Source organism: Protopterus annectens, chromosome 8.part0, assembly GCF_019279795.1.
Source record: "Protopterus annectens isolate FY-2018-M chromosome 8.part0, PAN1.0, whole genome shotgun sequence".
Taxonomy (NCBI): Eukaryota; Metazoa; Chordata; order Ceratodontiformes; family Protopteridae; genus Protopterus; species Protopterus annectens.
Genome location: NC_056741.1, coordinates 321,566,797 through 321,584,566, shown reverse-complemented (window position 1 = coordinate 321,584,566; position 17,770 = coordinate 321,566,797). Strand labels below are relative to the sequence as shown.

General features: G+C 39.7%; 1 protein-coding gene across 2 annotated transcripts in view; it reads left to right on the top strand.

The window, feature by feature from the left end:
- PTPN13 (protein tyrosine phosphatase non-receptor type 13) overlaps positions 1 to 17,770 on the top strand; it is a 1,949,788-nt gene that overhangs the window by 1,841,051 nt on the left and 90,967 nt on the right. For both annotated transcript variants that reach the window (XM_044079819.1, XM_044079818.1), the window contains one exon: positions 14,652 to 14,873. In XM_044079819.1, coding sequence (XP_043935754.1) covers positions 14,652 to 14,873 — 222 coding nt within the window. The remainder of the gene's footprint in view (positions 1 to 14,651; positions 14,874 to 17,770) is intronic.

Sequence of the window (17,770 nt, the reverse complement as noted above, 5' to 3'; positions counted from 1 at the left end):
CTGTCGCTGGAGAAGTGGCTTCAGCTAAAAATCTGTAGTTTTATTGGCCATTTTGGGCTATTTCTATCCCTTTTATCTTTCTGTTTAAAAACCCGTGTTTACGCAGTTTTTGCGCTTGTATTACCTCAGCAAGATCCTGCCTGGGTGTTCTGCAGAGTTCTGCAGCAGCAGAGAGAGAAAAGGGAGACTTTGAGTGGATTAAGTACCTCTGTTTTGCTTATTTTCGCTAGCTGCACTATTCTGAGCGTTGTTAGTAACTTTGCAAATTATTTGAACTGTTTTTTGGATTCTGATACTGTTTGCACTTTAAATGAACTTTTTTAAGTGTTTTTCAACCGTTGAACTGTTGAGTGCTACACACTCAAGTGTGATAGCCATTTTTTCTGTTTTAAAAGTGTTTATTTTACTGTATCTGTTTTAATTTGTGAAAAAATCAAAAAAAAATCCTCTGTCTACTCTTTTCCTGCTTTTCTGTAACCAATAAAGTCCGGTTTTCTGATTTTGCTGAATTATGGGCTGTTTTGTAGTTTCTGTGTTGCCCGCGTCTTACTAAGATAGAAGAAAGCTTCTGTATTGCCTAGATCTTACTAAGACAGAAGAAAGCTTCTGTGTTCATCAGTGAGAGTGGTGAGCTTTGAGCTTTGAGCAGCCTGTCTGTCGCTGGAGATGTGGCTTCAGCTAAGAATCTGTAGTTTTATTGGCCATTTTGGCCTATTTCTATCCCTTTCATCTTTCTGTTTAAAAACAGTGTTTGCATGGTTTTTGAGCTTGTATTACTTCAGCAAGATCCTGCCTGGGTGTCCTGCAGAGTTCTACAGCAGCAGGGAGAGAAAAGGGAGACTTTGAATGGATTAAGTACTTCTGTTTTCCTATTTATTGCTTATTTTCACTACCCGCATTATTCCGAGCATTTTCTTATTAACTTTGTGACATATTTGAACTGTTTTTTTAATTCTGATACTGTCTGCACTTTAACTGATCATTTTTAAGTGTTTTTCAACTGGTGAACTGTTGAGGGCTACACACTCACTTGCGATAGCCATTTTTCTGCTTTAAAAGTGTTTGCTTTACTGTATCTGTTTTAATTTTTGAAAAAAAAAATCCTATTTTTGTACTTATTTCCTGCCTTTCTATAACCAGTAGAGTCCAGTTTTCAGATTTTGCTGAATTCTGGGATATTTTGTAGTTTCTGTGTTGCCTAGACCTTACTAAGATAGAAGGAAGCTACTCTGTTCATCAGTGAGAGTGGTGAGCTTAGAGCAGCCTATCTGTCCCTGGAGGAGTGGTTTCAGCTTAGAATCTGTAGTTTATTGGCCATTTTGGATTATTTCTCTCTCTTTCTGTTTAAAAACCCGTGTTTGCTTGGTTTTGCGCAGCACCGTTTAACTAGGTTTAAACTATTCCCGGTGCCAGAAAGTCTGCTTTTCTAATTTTCCCTTAGAACTAGCCAGTTTTCTAGTTTTAATACTCCAAACTGTTTCCTTGTGCTCAGCACTTGTTCAAAACTCGTTGCAAGCACTAAATAATCTACAAATTACTGTTGCACTCAACTTTCCTTACTTGTTAGGAAGAAAACAGTTTTTAGTACTTAAATTAATAAGCACCTATCCAGGCATGTCTAAGGGTCAGCTCCTGGTATTTTCCCCTGTCCACCTGATGAATTTGGGCATATTGAGGCAATGTAGCAATTGCTTCATGCACACTGACAACCCTCTCCTCCCACCACCCAACACTACAACCTGAGAGAGATGCACTTATATAGCCAAACTGGAAGCCAAGCTCTCTCCAGCCAAGACTGTACTAGACAGTCAAGAGGAGAAGGTAAACACCTGCACCAGACCACACTCAGCACATAGTCCATCAAAATCTACACCACCTAAACCCCTACATAGTAACACAAAACACACACCTACATTCGCAGATGCTCTCAATAAAAATCTGCCCAAACAACAGAGACCTCCAAAGCTGAAACGCAAGTAACCACCCCCCAACACTACCCAAATGACACATAGCCCAAAAAATCAGTGTGCCACTCTGCCTCAGCCCATAAGGCAAAACAACGTACCGAACACCCTTAGGACACTAAAGACAATCATAAGGCTTTTTTCAGTTATGTTAGGAACCTGGGATGCAACTCCCAGACTTGTTCTGAGTTGATTCTAAGCGACAAAAAATACACTGAACCCACAGACATCGCCAATATCCTGGCAGACAGGTTCAGTGCAAACTCCCCCCCCCCCCCAAAAGAGCAAGTATCTATCCCGGCAGAGTGCAGCCTTCCAAACATCTCTGATGCTCAGGTGAAGGCCGCCCTCTCCAAAGCAAAAAACACTGCTTCCATGGGACCAGATGGTGTCCCGGGTTGCGTCCTACATGAACTCCAAGAAGAAATAATCCCTCAAGTAAAACTGCTGTACAATCTCAACCTCACTACAGGATATGTGCCCAAAGAATGGCGTACAGCAACAGTGGTCCCACTCCACAAAGGAGGCGCCTCTGCGGACCCTGGAAACTATCACCCCATAAGCCTGACTAGCCTAGTCTGCAAGGCTATGGAGAGGATCATCATGGAACTCATAAAGACATTGGGGAACTACAGACACTAGATCCTACCCAATTTGGCTTCGTCAAGGGCAGATCCTGCCTTTTGAACCTGATAGACTTCTTCGAAACAGTCACCACGGCCATAGATGAAGGGAAGGTAGTCCACACAGCCTATCTGGACCTCGCAAAGGCATTTGACACAATACCCCACTCGGGCATCATAGATAAGCTATCCAGCCTAAATATAAACCCCTTTGTCACAAGATGGGTCGCAAACTGGCGCAAAGACAGAACCCACAGAGTCGGAGTTGCTGGAGCCATGTCAGACTCGAAACCGGTCACAAGTGGCGTCTGACAAGGTTCTGTCCTGGGACCTCTCTTGTTCGGTATTTACTTTTCTGAGGTACAGGCCAACATGGGAGGACTATGGCTCACCAAGTTCGCAGATGACTGCAAACTGGGCGCCATAATCGACTCTCCAGCTGACACAAACATCCTTCAAAAAGGTCTCGCAGAGACGGATAACTGGTGCCAGAGCCATGGTCTAAAGCTAAATGCCAAAAAGTGTATAGTCATACCCTTTGGCAAAAACAATGTGCCCACAAATTACCACATAGGTGGTAACCTATTAAGTACAGAGAAAGTAATTAGGGATCTGGGGACCCAAGTTGATAGCAATCTCTCCTTTGACAACCACATTGCCAAAGTGGTTAGAAAGACCTTCTACATAGCCCACCTCATCATGGAAGGATTCACATCTAGATCAAGAGAGGTAATTGTGCCCCTTTATTCATCCCTCATCAGGCCCTTCATAGAATACAATGCCCCCTTTGGGATGTACCTTACCCGACACTTGCAGCAATTAGAAAGACCCCAAAAGTACCTCACCAGGAGGATCAAGGGACTCAAACAGATGCCATATGCTGCTCGGTTAAAAAACTCCAGCTCTACTCAGTTGCATACCGCCTACTTCGAGGCGATCTATGCCTGACATATAAAGCTATGTCCAACCCAGAATTAATGGACATGCTCCACCTCAGTAAATCTAAATCCCTTAGAGCCACGCACTCGAGGGACTTGAACCTCAGCACAGAAATAAATAGAACATGCTGGAGGGACAGATTCATAAGCCAGAGGCTCCCTTCTCTCTGGAATAGAATTCCAATTCATGTTAGGCAGAGCACCTCACTGACTCTCTTCAAGAAGAATCTTGATGAGTGGATGGGGGATCGTAGGTTTGTCCCGGGGATTACTTCCGTGTCACTATTAGACAGAGGCACAGTAAACTAAACTTTAAAAAGGGCACAGTATACTCAAATCAAGGAGTGGCGTAAGCCAAACACAATCGGGCTAGGCTTATAAATGCCCCAGGGCAGATAGCCTAGTATGAACCTATGAACCTATGAACACACTAGTCATAGGTGACTCTGTAGTCAGGCACACTGATGTCCCACTCACCAGGCTAAACAAGGAGAAAGTTACGGTCAGCTGCCTGTCTGGTGCCAGGATTCGCCACATAACGTAAGCACTCAGGTCACTCCACAACAACTACAAATATGACTCTGTCATTGTCCATGTTGGTGTGAATGACTTGAGACATACCTCCCTGGAGTACATGAAAAGAGACATGGAGGAGCTCTCGGATCATGTAGCCCACACAGGTACGACCCTAGCCCTGAGTAGCATCCTGCCCATCACCCAGAATTATACCACAATACAAGGACAAAATGATTGACTTCAACAATTGGCTACGCTTCTGGTGTCATTCTAAGGGGATCCAGTGTCTGTCTGCCTGGAACAACATGATCGACAGACCACGATGATTTGCCAGAGATGGTCTGCACCGTTGCCCCTGGGATTCCAGATACTGGCTAAGGCTCTTGCCACCCCTATAGTGCCTTTTTTAGGCAAGGTTCAAATGACAAACTCACCACCATAGCAGGTGTAAGCAAGCAAAATCTGAGGGTAATGCTACTCAGTGCTAGAGGTCAAAACCTCAAAATGCACTCACTCGAGGCACTCCTTAAAGTGGAGAACATCGACATCTGTGCAGTGACTGAGACCTGGTTCAATGCTCCAGAGAACACCCCTGCATTACCAGGCTGTAACTCATACCACACCTTTCGGCCACCTAACCTGGGCCGAAACAGTAAAGGAGGAGGCTGTCGATATTGATTAAGGATATCCACACCTCCGGGCTAGTTGCTCAAAATAATGCATCCGAAATTATCCAAGTGCAACTAACACTGGGCAAGACTGCAATCCAGGTTGTAGCTTGTTACAGATCCACCGCCATGCCCCAGGATGCCCACTCCACGTTTTTTGATATACTAGGTAATATAAAGGTATAGCCCAATACCCTAATAATGGGCGATTTCAGCTACCCCACCATCAACTGGAAAACCTACTCACATGTACTAACTCATTTGCTCAATGCTTTTTGGAATTCATAAATTCCAACGCCCTGGATTAGCTTGTTCATACCCCCACCAGGGGCAGCAATATCCTGGACCTGGTCATTACCAATGTGAGCAACAGATGTTCTATGCCAGAGGTCAACTCATTGCTGGTCAGATCCGATCACAAGCTAATCATCCTAAACATCAGTATCCTGCCCCCACCCCCCATTAAGGAAACCACCTTAAAAAAACTTCTCCACAACCAACTTCATGCTTCTTAAGACAGAAGTGGTAAGCTTCACGACACCCATATAGATGGAAAATAGAGGTAAGACCGCTAAATCCTATGCAAATGCAGTGTAGAAACACATACACGAGTACATGGATCGTACCATCCCCAACAGAGCCAAGACGTTATCCTCCAATAAAAAGGAAATCAATCTGGTGGTCACCTACCAAAAACAAAACTCTGCAACAGAAAGAAGAAGCTGTTGCAAAAGAGTAAAATCCCCTGATAGCAGGAACTCCCTGGTCAGCCTCAGTAAGAAGATGAGATCCCTCATAAAATCCTCTAAAGCTAGTTATGAAAATAAAATCGTCACTGATTTTAAAGACAATCATCAAGCAATCTACAGCTATGTCAAGAATCTCAATGGCGACACTCAGATCAGCTCTGAGCTACAGCACAATGGCACTAGATATACAAAACCAACTGATATTGCCAACATCCTGGCAGATAGGTTCAATGCAAACTTCAACCCCCCACCCCTTAAAGGGCCCATCACTGTAGCGGAAGAATGCAAAGCCCCTGTAATCACGGCTGCACAAGTAAAGACCACACTCTCCAAAGCCAAGAACACAGCATCCATGGGACCTGGCAACATCACAAGCTGAGTTCTGCATGAACTACAGAATGAACTGGCAACCCACCTAAGTACCATGTTCAATCATAGCCTCACTTCAGGCTTTGTGCCTACTGATTGGTGCACAGCGACAGTTATCCCACTCCACAAAGGGGGTGCTATCATGGACCCCAGGGACTACTGCCCCATTAGCCTGACGTGCCTGGTCTGGAAGGCCATGGAATGTATCATCTTGGAGCTTATAAACAAGGACATAGGTAACCCCCAAACTCTAGACCCCACTCAGTTTGGGTTTGTAAAAAGTAGGTCATGTCTCCTAAACCTGACTGACTTCTTTGAAGCAGTCGCCAAAGCTGTGGACGAGGGTAAGGTGGTGCACACAGCCTATCTTGACCTCGCCAAGACTTTCAACACCATCCCCCATTCTGGAATTATAGATAAACTCACTAGACTGGGCATAAATCCCTATATCACAAGATGGGTGGCCAACTGGCTCACTGACAGAATTCACGCAGAGAAAGTAGCCGACTCCAAATCCAACTTCAGACCAGTGACAAGTCGAGTACCACAGGGCTCAGTCCTGCTCCCTCTCCTGTTTGGCATCTACTTCTCAGAAGTCCAGGCTAATACAGCAGGTCTTTGGCTAATGCAGTTCGCAGATGACTGCAAACTAGGTGCCATAATAGAATCTCCTAATGATGCAGACATTCTACAGAGGGGCCTCACTGAGACTGATGCTTGGTGTCAAAGTCATGGCCTCAGGTTCAATGCCAAGAAGTGCATTGTCATCCCCTTTGAGAAAAACACTGTACCCATGAACTACCACATAGGCAGTAGCCTACTAAACACTGAAAGTGTGATGTGACCTTGGGGCACAGGTGGACAGTAGTCTCTCCTTTGATAATCACATCGCCACACTAGTCAGGAAATCCTTCTGCGTAGCACACCTCATCACAAAGGGGTTCACCTCCAGAAAAAAGAGGTCATTGTTCCTCTCTACTCATCCCTCATCAGATCCATTATAGAGTACAATGCCTGTTTGGCATGTACCTTGCAAGACATCTACAACAACTAGAAAGGCTACAGAAATACCTCACTAAGAGGATTACAGGCCTCAAACAGATGCCATATGCAGACCGTCTAAAAAATCTCCAGCTCTACTCTGTTGCTTATCGCCTACTCAGAGGCGACCTCTACCTAACATACAAAGCCATGGCAAACCCAGATCTGTTGGACATGCTACACTTAAAGAAACCCCAATCCCTCCGAGCCACATGCTCCAGGGACCTAAACCTTGCCACCACAATAAACAGAACATGCAGGAGGGATAGATTCCTGTCCCATGCTCTGGAACAGACTACCCATTCATGTCAAGCAAAGCTCCTCATTAGCCCTCTTTAAGAAAAATCTTGACAGTTGAATGGGAAATAGGAAATTCACGCTGGGGATCACTTCTGTGGGTCTGCTAGACAGGGGCACAGGAAAATAACTTTCTTGGGTGGCGAAAGCCAGGGAACTTTTTTGGCTAGGATTATATAGGCCCCAGGGCCAATAGCCTAGTACCTACCTATGAGTGTGTGTCTGTGTTACTCTTGTAAGAGCCTAGAAGAAAGAACTGTAATGTATTACTTTGTTCTGGTCCTATTGCCAAATTGTATATATAATATAATCCCCGAGTTAGACACACACACACACACACACACACACACACACACACACACACACACACACACACACACACACATTTATAAGCTGCATGTTGTTTTTTGTGCAGTATTAAGATTTGTTTCCAGAAGGGATTCTAAGATGTATCAGTATATTCTTCTGGAAAAGAAAAAAAAAATGAAAAATAATACTGTTTTGTTTTATATATATGGTGGTATGTGCAAGCGTGTGTCTGTGTGTGTCTGTATTAGTGGCATAAAACAATTCAGCAGGGACTACCGCTGTGTAAAATAATGAAGGGCTATTTTTTGAAAACACCTTTGTTGAATTATTATTTGCGACACAGGCAAACTTAAGTTTGTATAAAACTAATCAGACCATATTAACAAGTTCACATTTACAAACATTACACATCACATATTTTGTTCTATAATACAGTGGATATAAAAAGTTTACACACCCTTGTTAAAATGCCAGGTTTTTGTGATATAAAAAAAATGAGACCACAATAAATCATTTCAAAACTTTTCCCACATTTAATGTAACCTATAACCTGTACACTTCAGTTGAAAAACAAACAAATCTGTTAGAGGAAAAAATATAACAAATAAAAAACGTACAATAAGCTGGTTGCATAAGTGTGCACACTGTCAAGTCTGGTTCCCCTTTCTTTAGCCTCATCTGGTTCACTGCTAGTGGACTCTCTACCCATCTCTGGACCTACTATCTCACCCTCAGGGTTTGGTGCATTCTAATCTTCAAAATTTCAAGCTAACAACTTGGTTTCTCCAATTCCAGTAATTGCCAGGCAGAATAACTTGTCCTCTCCAGTGCAAAAGATACTTCTGGTTCCCATAAACCATCCACCAGGAAGCTTTATCTAAGCAAATGGAAAAGATTTTCAATTTGGGCATGTACGAACGGCATAGTTGATAAAGTCCTAGAATATTTAGCTACCCTATTTGAACTAGGGGGCTGTACATCTACTATTAAGGTTCATATAGCTGCCATTTCAAATTTTCATAACGGGTTTGATGACCATCCCTTGATGTCTCATCGTCTATGCAAAATTTTTCTTAAAGGCACTCTGCATTTAAAACCCCTTTTCAAATACCCTGTAGTGCTATGGGATTTGACTTTAGTCTTACAATGTCTAGTTCGACAGCCCTTTGAGTCAGCAGCTACTTGTGACCTCAAGTTTTTGTCTTGGAAGACTGTCTTCCTAGTAGCCATCACATCTACCAGGAGAATCTCATCACTGAGAAATAATCCCACCTTCCTTCCCAAAGTGGTATCAGAGCCTAATATCAACCATTCCATAGACTTACCAGTCTTCATCCCAAATTTACAAACAAAGGAGAATACTGTTTAGATTTGTTGGACATCCACAGACAAATACATTTTTACTTGGACAGAACAAAATCTTTCTATCGTTTTCAGGACCTAGATTGGGCAAACCTGTATCAAAGGTTACTTTGTCAAAATGGATAAGAGACCACATTACTTTTATATACAACCAAAATAAACTCAAGCTATCAACTACAGTTAGAGCTCATTATACTAGATTGTTTTCCACTTCAGCGGTCTTACATTCTAGGGCTTCTGTGGAAGACATATGTGCAGCTGCAACTTGGGCTACTCCACATACCTTTATCGCTCATTACAAGTTAGACATGGTCTCCAGGGGAAGAGCATCCTTTGACTCTATGATGCTCAGGAATATCCTTCCTTAGGGCCATCCAGGATCTATAGTAGCTGGGGACTCTGTCCCATCAGTCAAGAATGAATGAATATTGACAACATCAGATAAAGAAGTTATGTTCTTACCATAACGTTCCATCTTTGTTGTCGATCTTCATTCATTTTTGACATCCCACCCTCCTGCCCCCTCCAAAAGACTCCTGGAGGTTTGGACCTAGTCCTGGGATATTATAGGGTCATACCTTAGACAGAGCTTCTGTATTTTCTAAACTGCTAGGCAAACCCGATCTGAGGTAATCGGAAGAGAAGCATTGTGGGTAGAGCCTTAGTTTGAGAGTATTTGGCTGGAGCGAGCTATGTATAACAGCCGAGTCAGTTCCAAAAGGTTGGAACTGAACCCATCATTCAAGACTGAATGAAGATCGACAACACAGATGGAACGTTATGGTAAGAACATAACTTCTTTTTAACAGCAATTTTTCTAATATTAGCCAGATGCTTCCTTTTTTCTCTTTAGCACTCTGCAGTTGTGCCTCTTCTTGTTCTGTGAGATTCCCCTTATTCTGTTATACATTAAACTTTGTCACCCCCTCTTAATAATTCTTATCTCTTAACCATATCTCTTTTTCCTTTATTTCTGTCCTATTTTTAAACTCCACTTTCATTTTATCCCACTCACTAGCTATAACTTCTGAAGAAACATCAAAGACAATAGTTAATAGACTTTTACTGGGTTCAGGCGCCTAGCCAGCAAGACATTTCCCTGTGGTACATTTGACTGGGGGCACATGGCTGAAGTGACATTCAGCTGCAGAGAAATTTGGCTGTTTGTAAATTCTCTGTGGGCAAAGAGAAGCACACCCTGCCATGCTCACAGCTTTAATAAACAAATGAATGGTGACAAAAGAAGTAATGAGTGTTGTGTTCAGTGTACAGTACATACTTATGTAACTACAACATGTAGAAGTGTGCTACAGTATGGAGGAAATACTGCAGGATACTGTAGTCACATTTATGCTCAAGTATGTGTTTTAGGTAATGTTCCCTAGACATTGTGAAGGAGGTAGTGCTCCACACACTCCAATTATAAAGGCACTGCCCATTGTGCACTGCATTTTTATTGCCACTGGCATGCCCTCTGGCCAGCCTGTTGCTGATGCCTGCCATATTGCCTACTGTCTCATGTTCCCATGGAGACTGTGGACATTGTTTTCCCCATGTGCATTTGGTTACTGAAGTTGTGGGCATGGCAGCTTATGCTTCTGTTTGCCCACAGGGAATTTGTAAACAGCCATATTTCTCTGCAGCTGAATGTTACTTCAGGCATGGTTCCCCAGTCAAATGTACAACAGGGAAATGTTTCGCTGCCTAGGTGCCTGTACCCCTTTTACTGTTTTTACCCCTCATGATTCTAGTAGTACATATCTTTTTATGCTTTATTGCTCTTAAAAGTTAACAGTACTTCATGTGAAGTAATTTAGCAACTTTCTAACAGACTATTCTGATTTATTACTTTTATTCATCTTGTATTACTTTTCCAGTGTTTCATTCCATCTAATTATACTAGTCAATAAATTCTTTTAAATAAACATTTTAACATCAGATATTAATACTTCTATAACTGTAACTAATTACTATTTCTATGGCTTTGCTTATATGCATTTAACCACCATCTTCTCTGTTTTTTTGTTTTCTTTTCCCAGTCATCTGTTTAGCTTTGGGAATTCATTTACAATAGCTTACATTCCTCCTTGTTAATTATGTTGAGAACTGAACTGAATGTACTTCATGTCCTCTGTCTGAAAATGGAAATACTGAAGGAAAATGCTAGTACTTATTTGGGACTTGAGCCCAAGACCTCTAGCATTATGTGCTGGTGTCACTGCTTCTGGACTAAGTAGAATCTCTAGACAGATAGGTTTCCTCTTAAAAGCCATTTTTTCCTTTTGACTAGGAAATTCCTAGAGTGGTAATTTTTGTCAAGTTACATATGCTGACACACACAGGAAAAGAAACCTTCTGTTTAGGTACTTAGAATTGTGGAAATATGAAATGAATATATTAGTTCTTGTTCTCTGTTAATGTTGTAGTGATTTAAATAGAAATTCAGTAATGTGCTGATTTTAGTATTTGAAAATACATTTATTTTTTATTTTATGTACTTTTTGTTGACTGGGTTAGTCCCACTAGGCCAGTGCCCCTGTTTCAGGGGATACCTGAAGTGATATTCATACTCCCATAGTTGTATCTATACAGCATTTAAAGTCTATTGTTTGATGATGCACTTCCTCTTATGTGTAAAATCATTTTATGGTTTTGCTATTACTGTTCAGTTTACTGCTGTAACCCACTATAATTGTATTCTAGCATACGGAGCACAGTCATTATGTTCCAAAATCAGCAGAAAGATAAGCTGATGTGAGAAAAGTGTATAACAGCCTTGTAGTGCATGGAGCGCCATGTTTATACTGCAGTATCACTCTATTGCACTCTATTGCAAGACTTGATGTTAGCACCACTTAGAAAATGTGTTTAACAATTCTTAGGGAAAACCTTTCTTCTAATTTTTTTTTTTTTTTGTGGATGCAGGATTTTGACAAGAATGTGTGCATGTATGTATAAGTGTGCTTCTGGAAAGGAAGTGCAGTATCAGTAATGTTTATATTATTAAAGGTATTCTTAGTACTTGAGTGAGTTTTTTTTTTTGGGGGGGGGGAGGTTTGACTTATGACTAAAAACATTTTTTATTTTACGGTTTAGAGTGTTTGGCAAAGGATAGTTTGATTGTTGGATACCGCCAGTGTAGTACTTGACTCAGAACACATAATTACCCTCACTCATATACTTAATGAGACTTCTAGACTTTGCTACCTGCTTTTGGATCTTCCTTCTCAGCTTACCAATGGAGCAACAGTCTGTCTCCATTGTATTGCCTTCCCCGGCACACAAAAAGAAGAAACTTTCCAAGGAATCTGCAGGATATTTCCAGCTTTCACAGCCTCAGCTGCTGGTGGATGATCATACTGTGGCTAAGCATTGTTTCTCAGACTGCCCATCTTCTTTCTCAGTCCTCTTGGTGCAGCACTTGCAGCTACTAAAGACCAGGGGATAGCCACGTCCTCTGCAGCTATAAGAAAGCCTAGCGGAGGCCAGGGAAAAATCACCTTTCTTGGTGACTAGGGAAGGGGCAGACAAAAGGTTTTCACTTGGTTGGGAGAGGGATGTTGAAGCTGAGACCAGTGTACCTAAGGGATTTGCTGGACTGAGGGACACTGTGCTTATGAGACAAACTATCAAGCTGTCTGTAACAGTATGGATAGAGCTGATCTACTGGCTTTTTGTTAAGGAACTAATGGTTGTCCTTGCTTTTACATAGTCAGTCCTCAAGCAGGACAGTTTATTCCTGTCAGAAATTGAAGCTTTACATAAGGAGGAGTGTATTCTAAGGATTGCATTTGTCTGAACTTTCAGATTCTCAAGAAAACAGTCCTACAGACTTCTATAATGTAGAAATCTCCTTTTCAAAAAATGTGTCTAATGAGTATGAGTATGCTTTTTTCTGTGGGAAGAAAGTGAAGCCTTTAAGACTCAGAAAATGTGTTGTGATTTAATACATTTACAGATGCCTAAAGTAATTCCCATCCCTCCTGTTTTGCCTGCTTTAAGTGATATTTTCCTTACTTCAGCCAGCTATCCCCATGGCATAAGTAACTGTTTTTAATCCCAAGACAGACCCAGCAGTCATATCTCTTTCTAACTCTGCTGCCAAACAGATTACTACTTCTAATCCCATTCCTTCAGATAAAGATGGGAAGGCGAATGGATAAGTAGTGAAGGAAGACCTATGCTTCTAGTACTTTAATTTTCAAGATTTTAAATGATCATACCCACATGCTGAAGTGTTTGCTTGTGTCTTTTGAGAATATAAAAAGTTAACCTTTCATCTTCTGAGGCTAAAAATTCAGTAATGTGAGAGTACTGCTGGATTTTGACTGCAGTAAATTTTTGGACTGGATTTTTCCCTTTAAAGTTTGGTTACTTTTTTCTGTTAGTCTGTTACAGTTTGTTCTATTTTAAATTTTGTTTTGCCTTTTCTTGGAGTTTTAAAAGTTTTTGGCTTGGGTGTGGTAGAAAAAAAATGTTCTATTCACTAATTGAAAAAGATTAAGTCTAGTTAATTATTATGAGGAGCTGTGAAATAGATTTTTTTTATAAGGCTACATTCTTGTTTAGATGCAAGTGCTGCAAAACTGCTGCTGGTGTGGGACTGTACTGGATTTTGTATCGAATTTTTCCATTTCAAGTTTGGATTCTTGCATTATTTATTATGTTGCAGTTTGTGTTATTTTTAAATTTGTCTTACTCCAATGTTTTTATAGATCTGTTGCTTTTTTAATACTTTGGAATTTGTTTTTGTGTTTGTTTGTTTTTGCTGCAGAGTGCTGCAAATGTAGTGCAGGCTGTTACATTTGAGAGACATCTGATATTTCACCAAAATTGTGCAACTGTGGAGTAAGTGAGTGTGTGTGTGTGTGTGTGTGTGTGTGTGTGTGTGTGTGTGTGTGTGTGTGTGTGTGTGTGTGTGTGTGATGTGTATGGGAGCATGAATTTAATTGAATGGCCATTTGGTCAACATCTTTATAGTCAACAAAATTTGGTTGATTAAACAGATGGTTGATTGGTGTGCAAGATCATATGATTGTCAGACTTGGGGAATACGGCATGTTCCCCCTGCAAAAAAATGCATTTGATGTATTTTTTTTGTTTGTTTTAATTTTGTATACACTGAGGTTATTACTCAACGCATGTATAATATGTCGACATTTACGTTTTTCATGTTTTGTAGTCAACTTATTGAATGTCGATACTTAGGTCTTTCAAAGATATATATATATATATATATATATATATATATATATATATATATATATATATATATATATATAAATTTACACACATAGATATGTGTGTTGGGAGAGTTGGGGATTTTGGGTGCAAGAGAGGATTTACCCTTGCTTTTTCTTTAGTTGTGGGATCTATTTTCATTATTATTATTATTATTATTATTATTAATATTATGACTTTTATGTTAGTGTATTAGACTAAGTGACATGAACCCAGTATATGTATTGCCTTGGATTGTAGAATCTGCTTTCTTTTCAGCATTTTGTGCTGCATTGTTCAAAAGGAAGAGTGAAATTTTTGTTTGGTACAGCTGTCAACTAGATGGTCATGATGTTCATCAGCTATTATCTGTGTTTATCATAGACATTTTGACATTTATCTTGCATTTTAAAGTACAATCATCCCTGCTTCTTGTAGACAGTGTTGTTAACATACTCTTTCAATTTGTTGTAAAATACACATTTATTACTATGTATGTTTTCCAGCAATCAAGTCTATAAATATCATGTTAAGGTTTCTAAGCTCTGAAAATTGATTTTGTGATGTGCTCTTATAATTTCTTTTTGAACTGTAGACATGCAAATTTCATTGTGTAACACACCTGAACTTTACTGCTTGGCCTGACCATGGCACTCCTGATTCCAGTCAACCAGAACAACTTCTTGCCTTCATCTCCTACATGAGACAAGTTCACCAAACAGGACCTATCATTGCACACTGCAGTGCTGGAATTGGTCGCTCTGGAACTCTTATTTGTATTGATGCTGTCTTAGAATTAATAAGTAGAGATCTTGATGTAAGTATTGCTGCAGTAAGTTATACTTGTTTCTGTTTTACATTACTGTATTGACATAAACACAGATTGATTTAAGATCACTACAGGTTGATACATACTGTGCATTTCTCATGCATGGTGCACTTAGATTGTTTCACTGGTGGAAGATCTGATTTTCTTTCTTAGTTTAGATCTCCTTTTCATTATTTGTTATATATCTCTGTTCAGCCCAATACCGATGATTACAAATAGATTACAACATCATACAGCAGACACATTTGGTTATAATTCATGGAGTGCCATGGTTACCCTCTGAAATCAGAAAAAAGGTAAAATTGTTAAAAATGTCCCTGATGAGACACAATCTTAAAAATATTTAGGGGTGCTTGACAAAAACTTATTAAGCACACATAAACACTTTTACGATCATGATTTGTGTTATGGAATAACAGTGGACAGTGCTGGCCAGCAAAGAACAATGTCAAAAGGTAAAAACAGCTTCTTAAAACTGTTAACACTTCACTATACCACATTTATATTTATATATTTATGTATTATTATCAGACAATTTGTTAACCGGATTGGTCCAACTGAGCTGACGCCCATTTTCAGTGGAGACCCGAGGAGAAAAGCTCCAGATGTAATATAAAAAGGGAAAGTAAACAAACAAGAAAAAAATATAGCCAATAACAAGATATTACAGGTTATAGATACGAGGAAAACAAAACAAAAAATAATTTGAGCATAAATGATTTACATTCAGCAAACCAACAAATGAGGAGTAACTTTATAGAAGTTTGAATTAAAATAAATTGTGGTAGGCTGTTTGAGCCTTATTAACATGAAGGAGTTTGTAGGTAGTAGTGTAGCAAGTGAGTAGGAGTAGGAAGAAGAAAGAAAGGTTTTTAAACAGAAAGTGTGACAGAATGAAGCGACTAACAGCTTTTAAAGCCAGTAATTTTACAGAGGAGAGCTTTCTTTCTGCTTGCTGTCTGTTTGACCGCATAATGTGCTTTTCCAGTTTTCAAAGGCTGGTAAAACACTTCATGTTACCACAGTTTTTTTCGCCTGCAATTAGTAGTACATGGAGGCAATAAAATTCTATTAATTACAATGACTTTTGATCAGTCACTGATAATAGACCTTTATTATTTCTTCTCGACATGGATGCCAAGATTCACCTTTCAAGCTTCGCTCTCAAGGTGAGTTTCTTGGTATCCATGCCTCGAACACATACTGAGTTAGTTATGACTGGAACCCCAATCATAATCCTCTATATCTTCTATATAGGGATTTCTTGGCTGTTTTCTTTTAGACCACATGCACTGCATGTAAGAATTGGCTTATTCAGACTGCAGATACTGATCACAGAAATGTCATTCATTGATTTTTATGCCCTTACCTTTTTCTGTTGACCTTAGTTTGCCTATTTTATTTTAGCATTATTTAAATAGCAGCAGTAATATCAGGCTTTTCCTTTGATTTGTATTTCCTTTTAATGTTTGTCTTGCTACCAGCAAAAACAAATCAACAGTTTTCTATCCATAGATACTGTCAGTTCATCATCCCATGAGAGATGAAATATACTACTTGTTACATTAATGTGTGTTTACTTCAAATAAGTTATAAAACTTTGAACCTTTTTCCTTAAAGCTTGCTAATTTTGAACAGTCACAAACTATATGTTCCCAATTCACATCTCCAGCTTCTGCTGGGTGTGCTGGGGAATGTGTTACTCAGTCTAGATTTTATATAGAAATATCTGTTTATACACTTCTTTCCAAATATTCTAAAGCACTGAGATTTGGTAGCATATGTAGGAGCCTTGTTTGTCTCTACCCAGTGCTTTTTTCTATGCTTAAGTCTAATTTTCTCTCCCATTCAATTTTTTTATCTTATCTTCTGGTCCTTAACAATTATCATGAAGTACTTTATACTTAATACAATATTTTTTATGCTCACCAACCTGGTTAACAACAGGAAAAGCAATGCTCATACTTAGAGTGAACCTGTAAGTCATCCAAAAAATTATAGACCAATAACTTGCTTTCCAGCGACATATAAACTGTACACCGGCATTGATGCCGACAGAATTTATAGTCATTTTGAGGAAAATTCAATCATGGCAATAGAACAAAAGGATAATAAAAGAAAGTCATATGGAACAAAGGATCATCTATTGCTAAATAAAGTCATAATGGAGAACTGTAAAAAGGGGAAGAATCTAAGTATGGCATGGATTGACTACAAAAAAAGCATTTGATAGTATTCCATATTCATGGATAAGAAAGTGCTTAAAAATGTATAAGACACATCCTACACTGATCAATTACATTACAGTGGCCATTAAACAGTGGCAGACCACCTTGCAGTTAAGCCATGGTAAAGGACAAATTATTGTTCCAGGGATAAAAATTCAAATGGGAATATTCCAGGTTGACTCCCTGTCACCACTGCTTTTCTGTCTTCTCCTTATCCCTTTAAGCTGTCTATATAACAGAGTAGGCCATGGCTATAACTTGGCTCCTAGAAAACAACAAAATGTAAAGACCTGTCATCTTCTCTTTGTCGATGATTTAAAACTGTATAGCATATCAGATGAGGAACTGAAAGCAGAACTGCAGGTAGTCGAAACCCTTTCAGATGGTATAAGAATGTCATTCTTGATAAATGTGCAAAAGCAACCTTTAAAGCAGGGAAAACTGCAGCACCAAGAAAACATCAGTTTGGGACAAGAATGTGATATAAAAGAACTTGAGCAAGTGAGAATGTATAAATATTTGGGAATTGATGAAGAATCAACAATAAAGCAGGAACAAATGTGAATAAAACTTAGTAAGGAATATTTTAGAAGAAAACGAATTTGCTCTTCCTGTCCTAAATTATAGTTTTGGAGTGATTGACTGGCCCCAAAATGT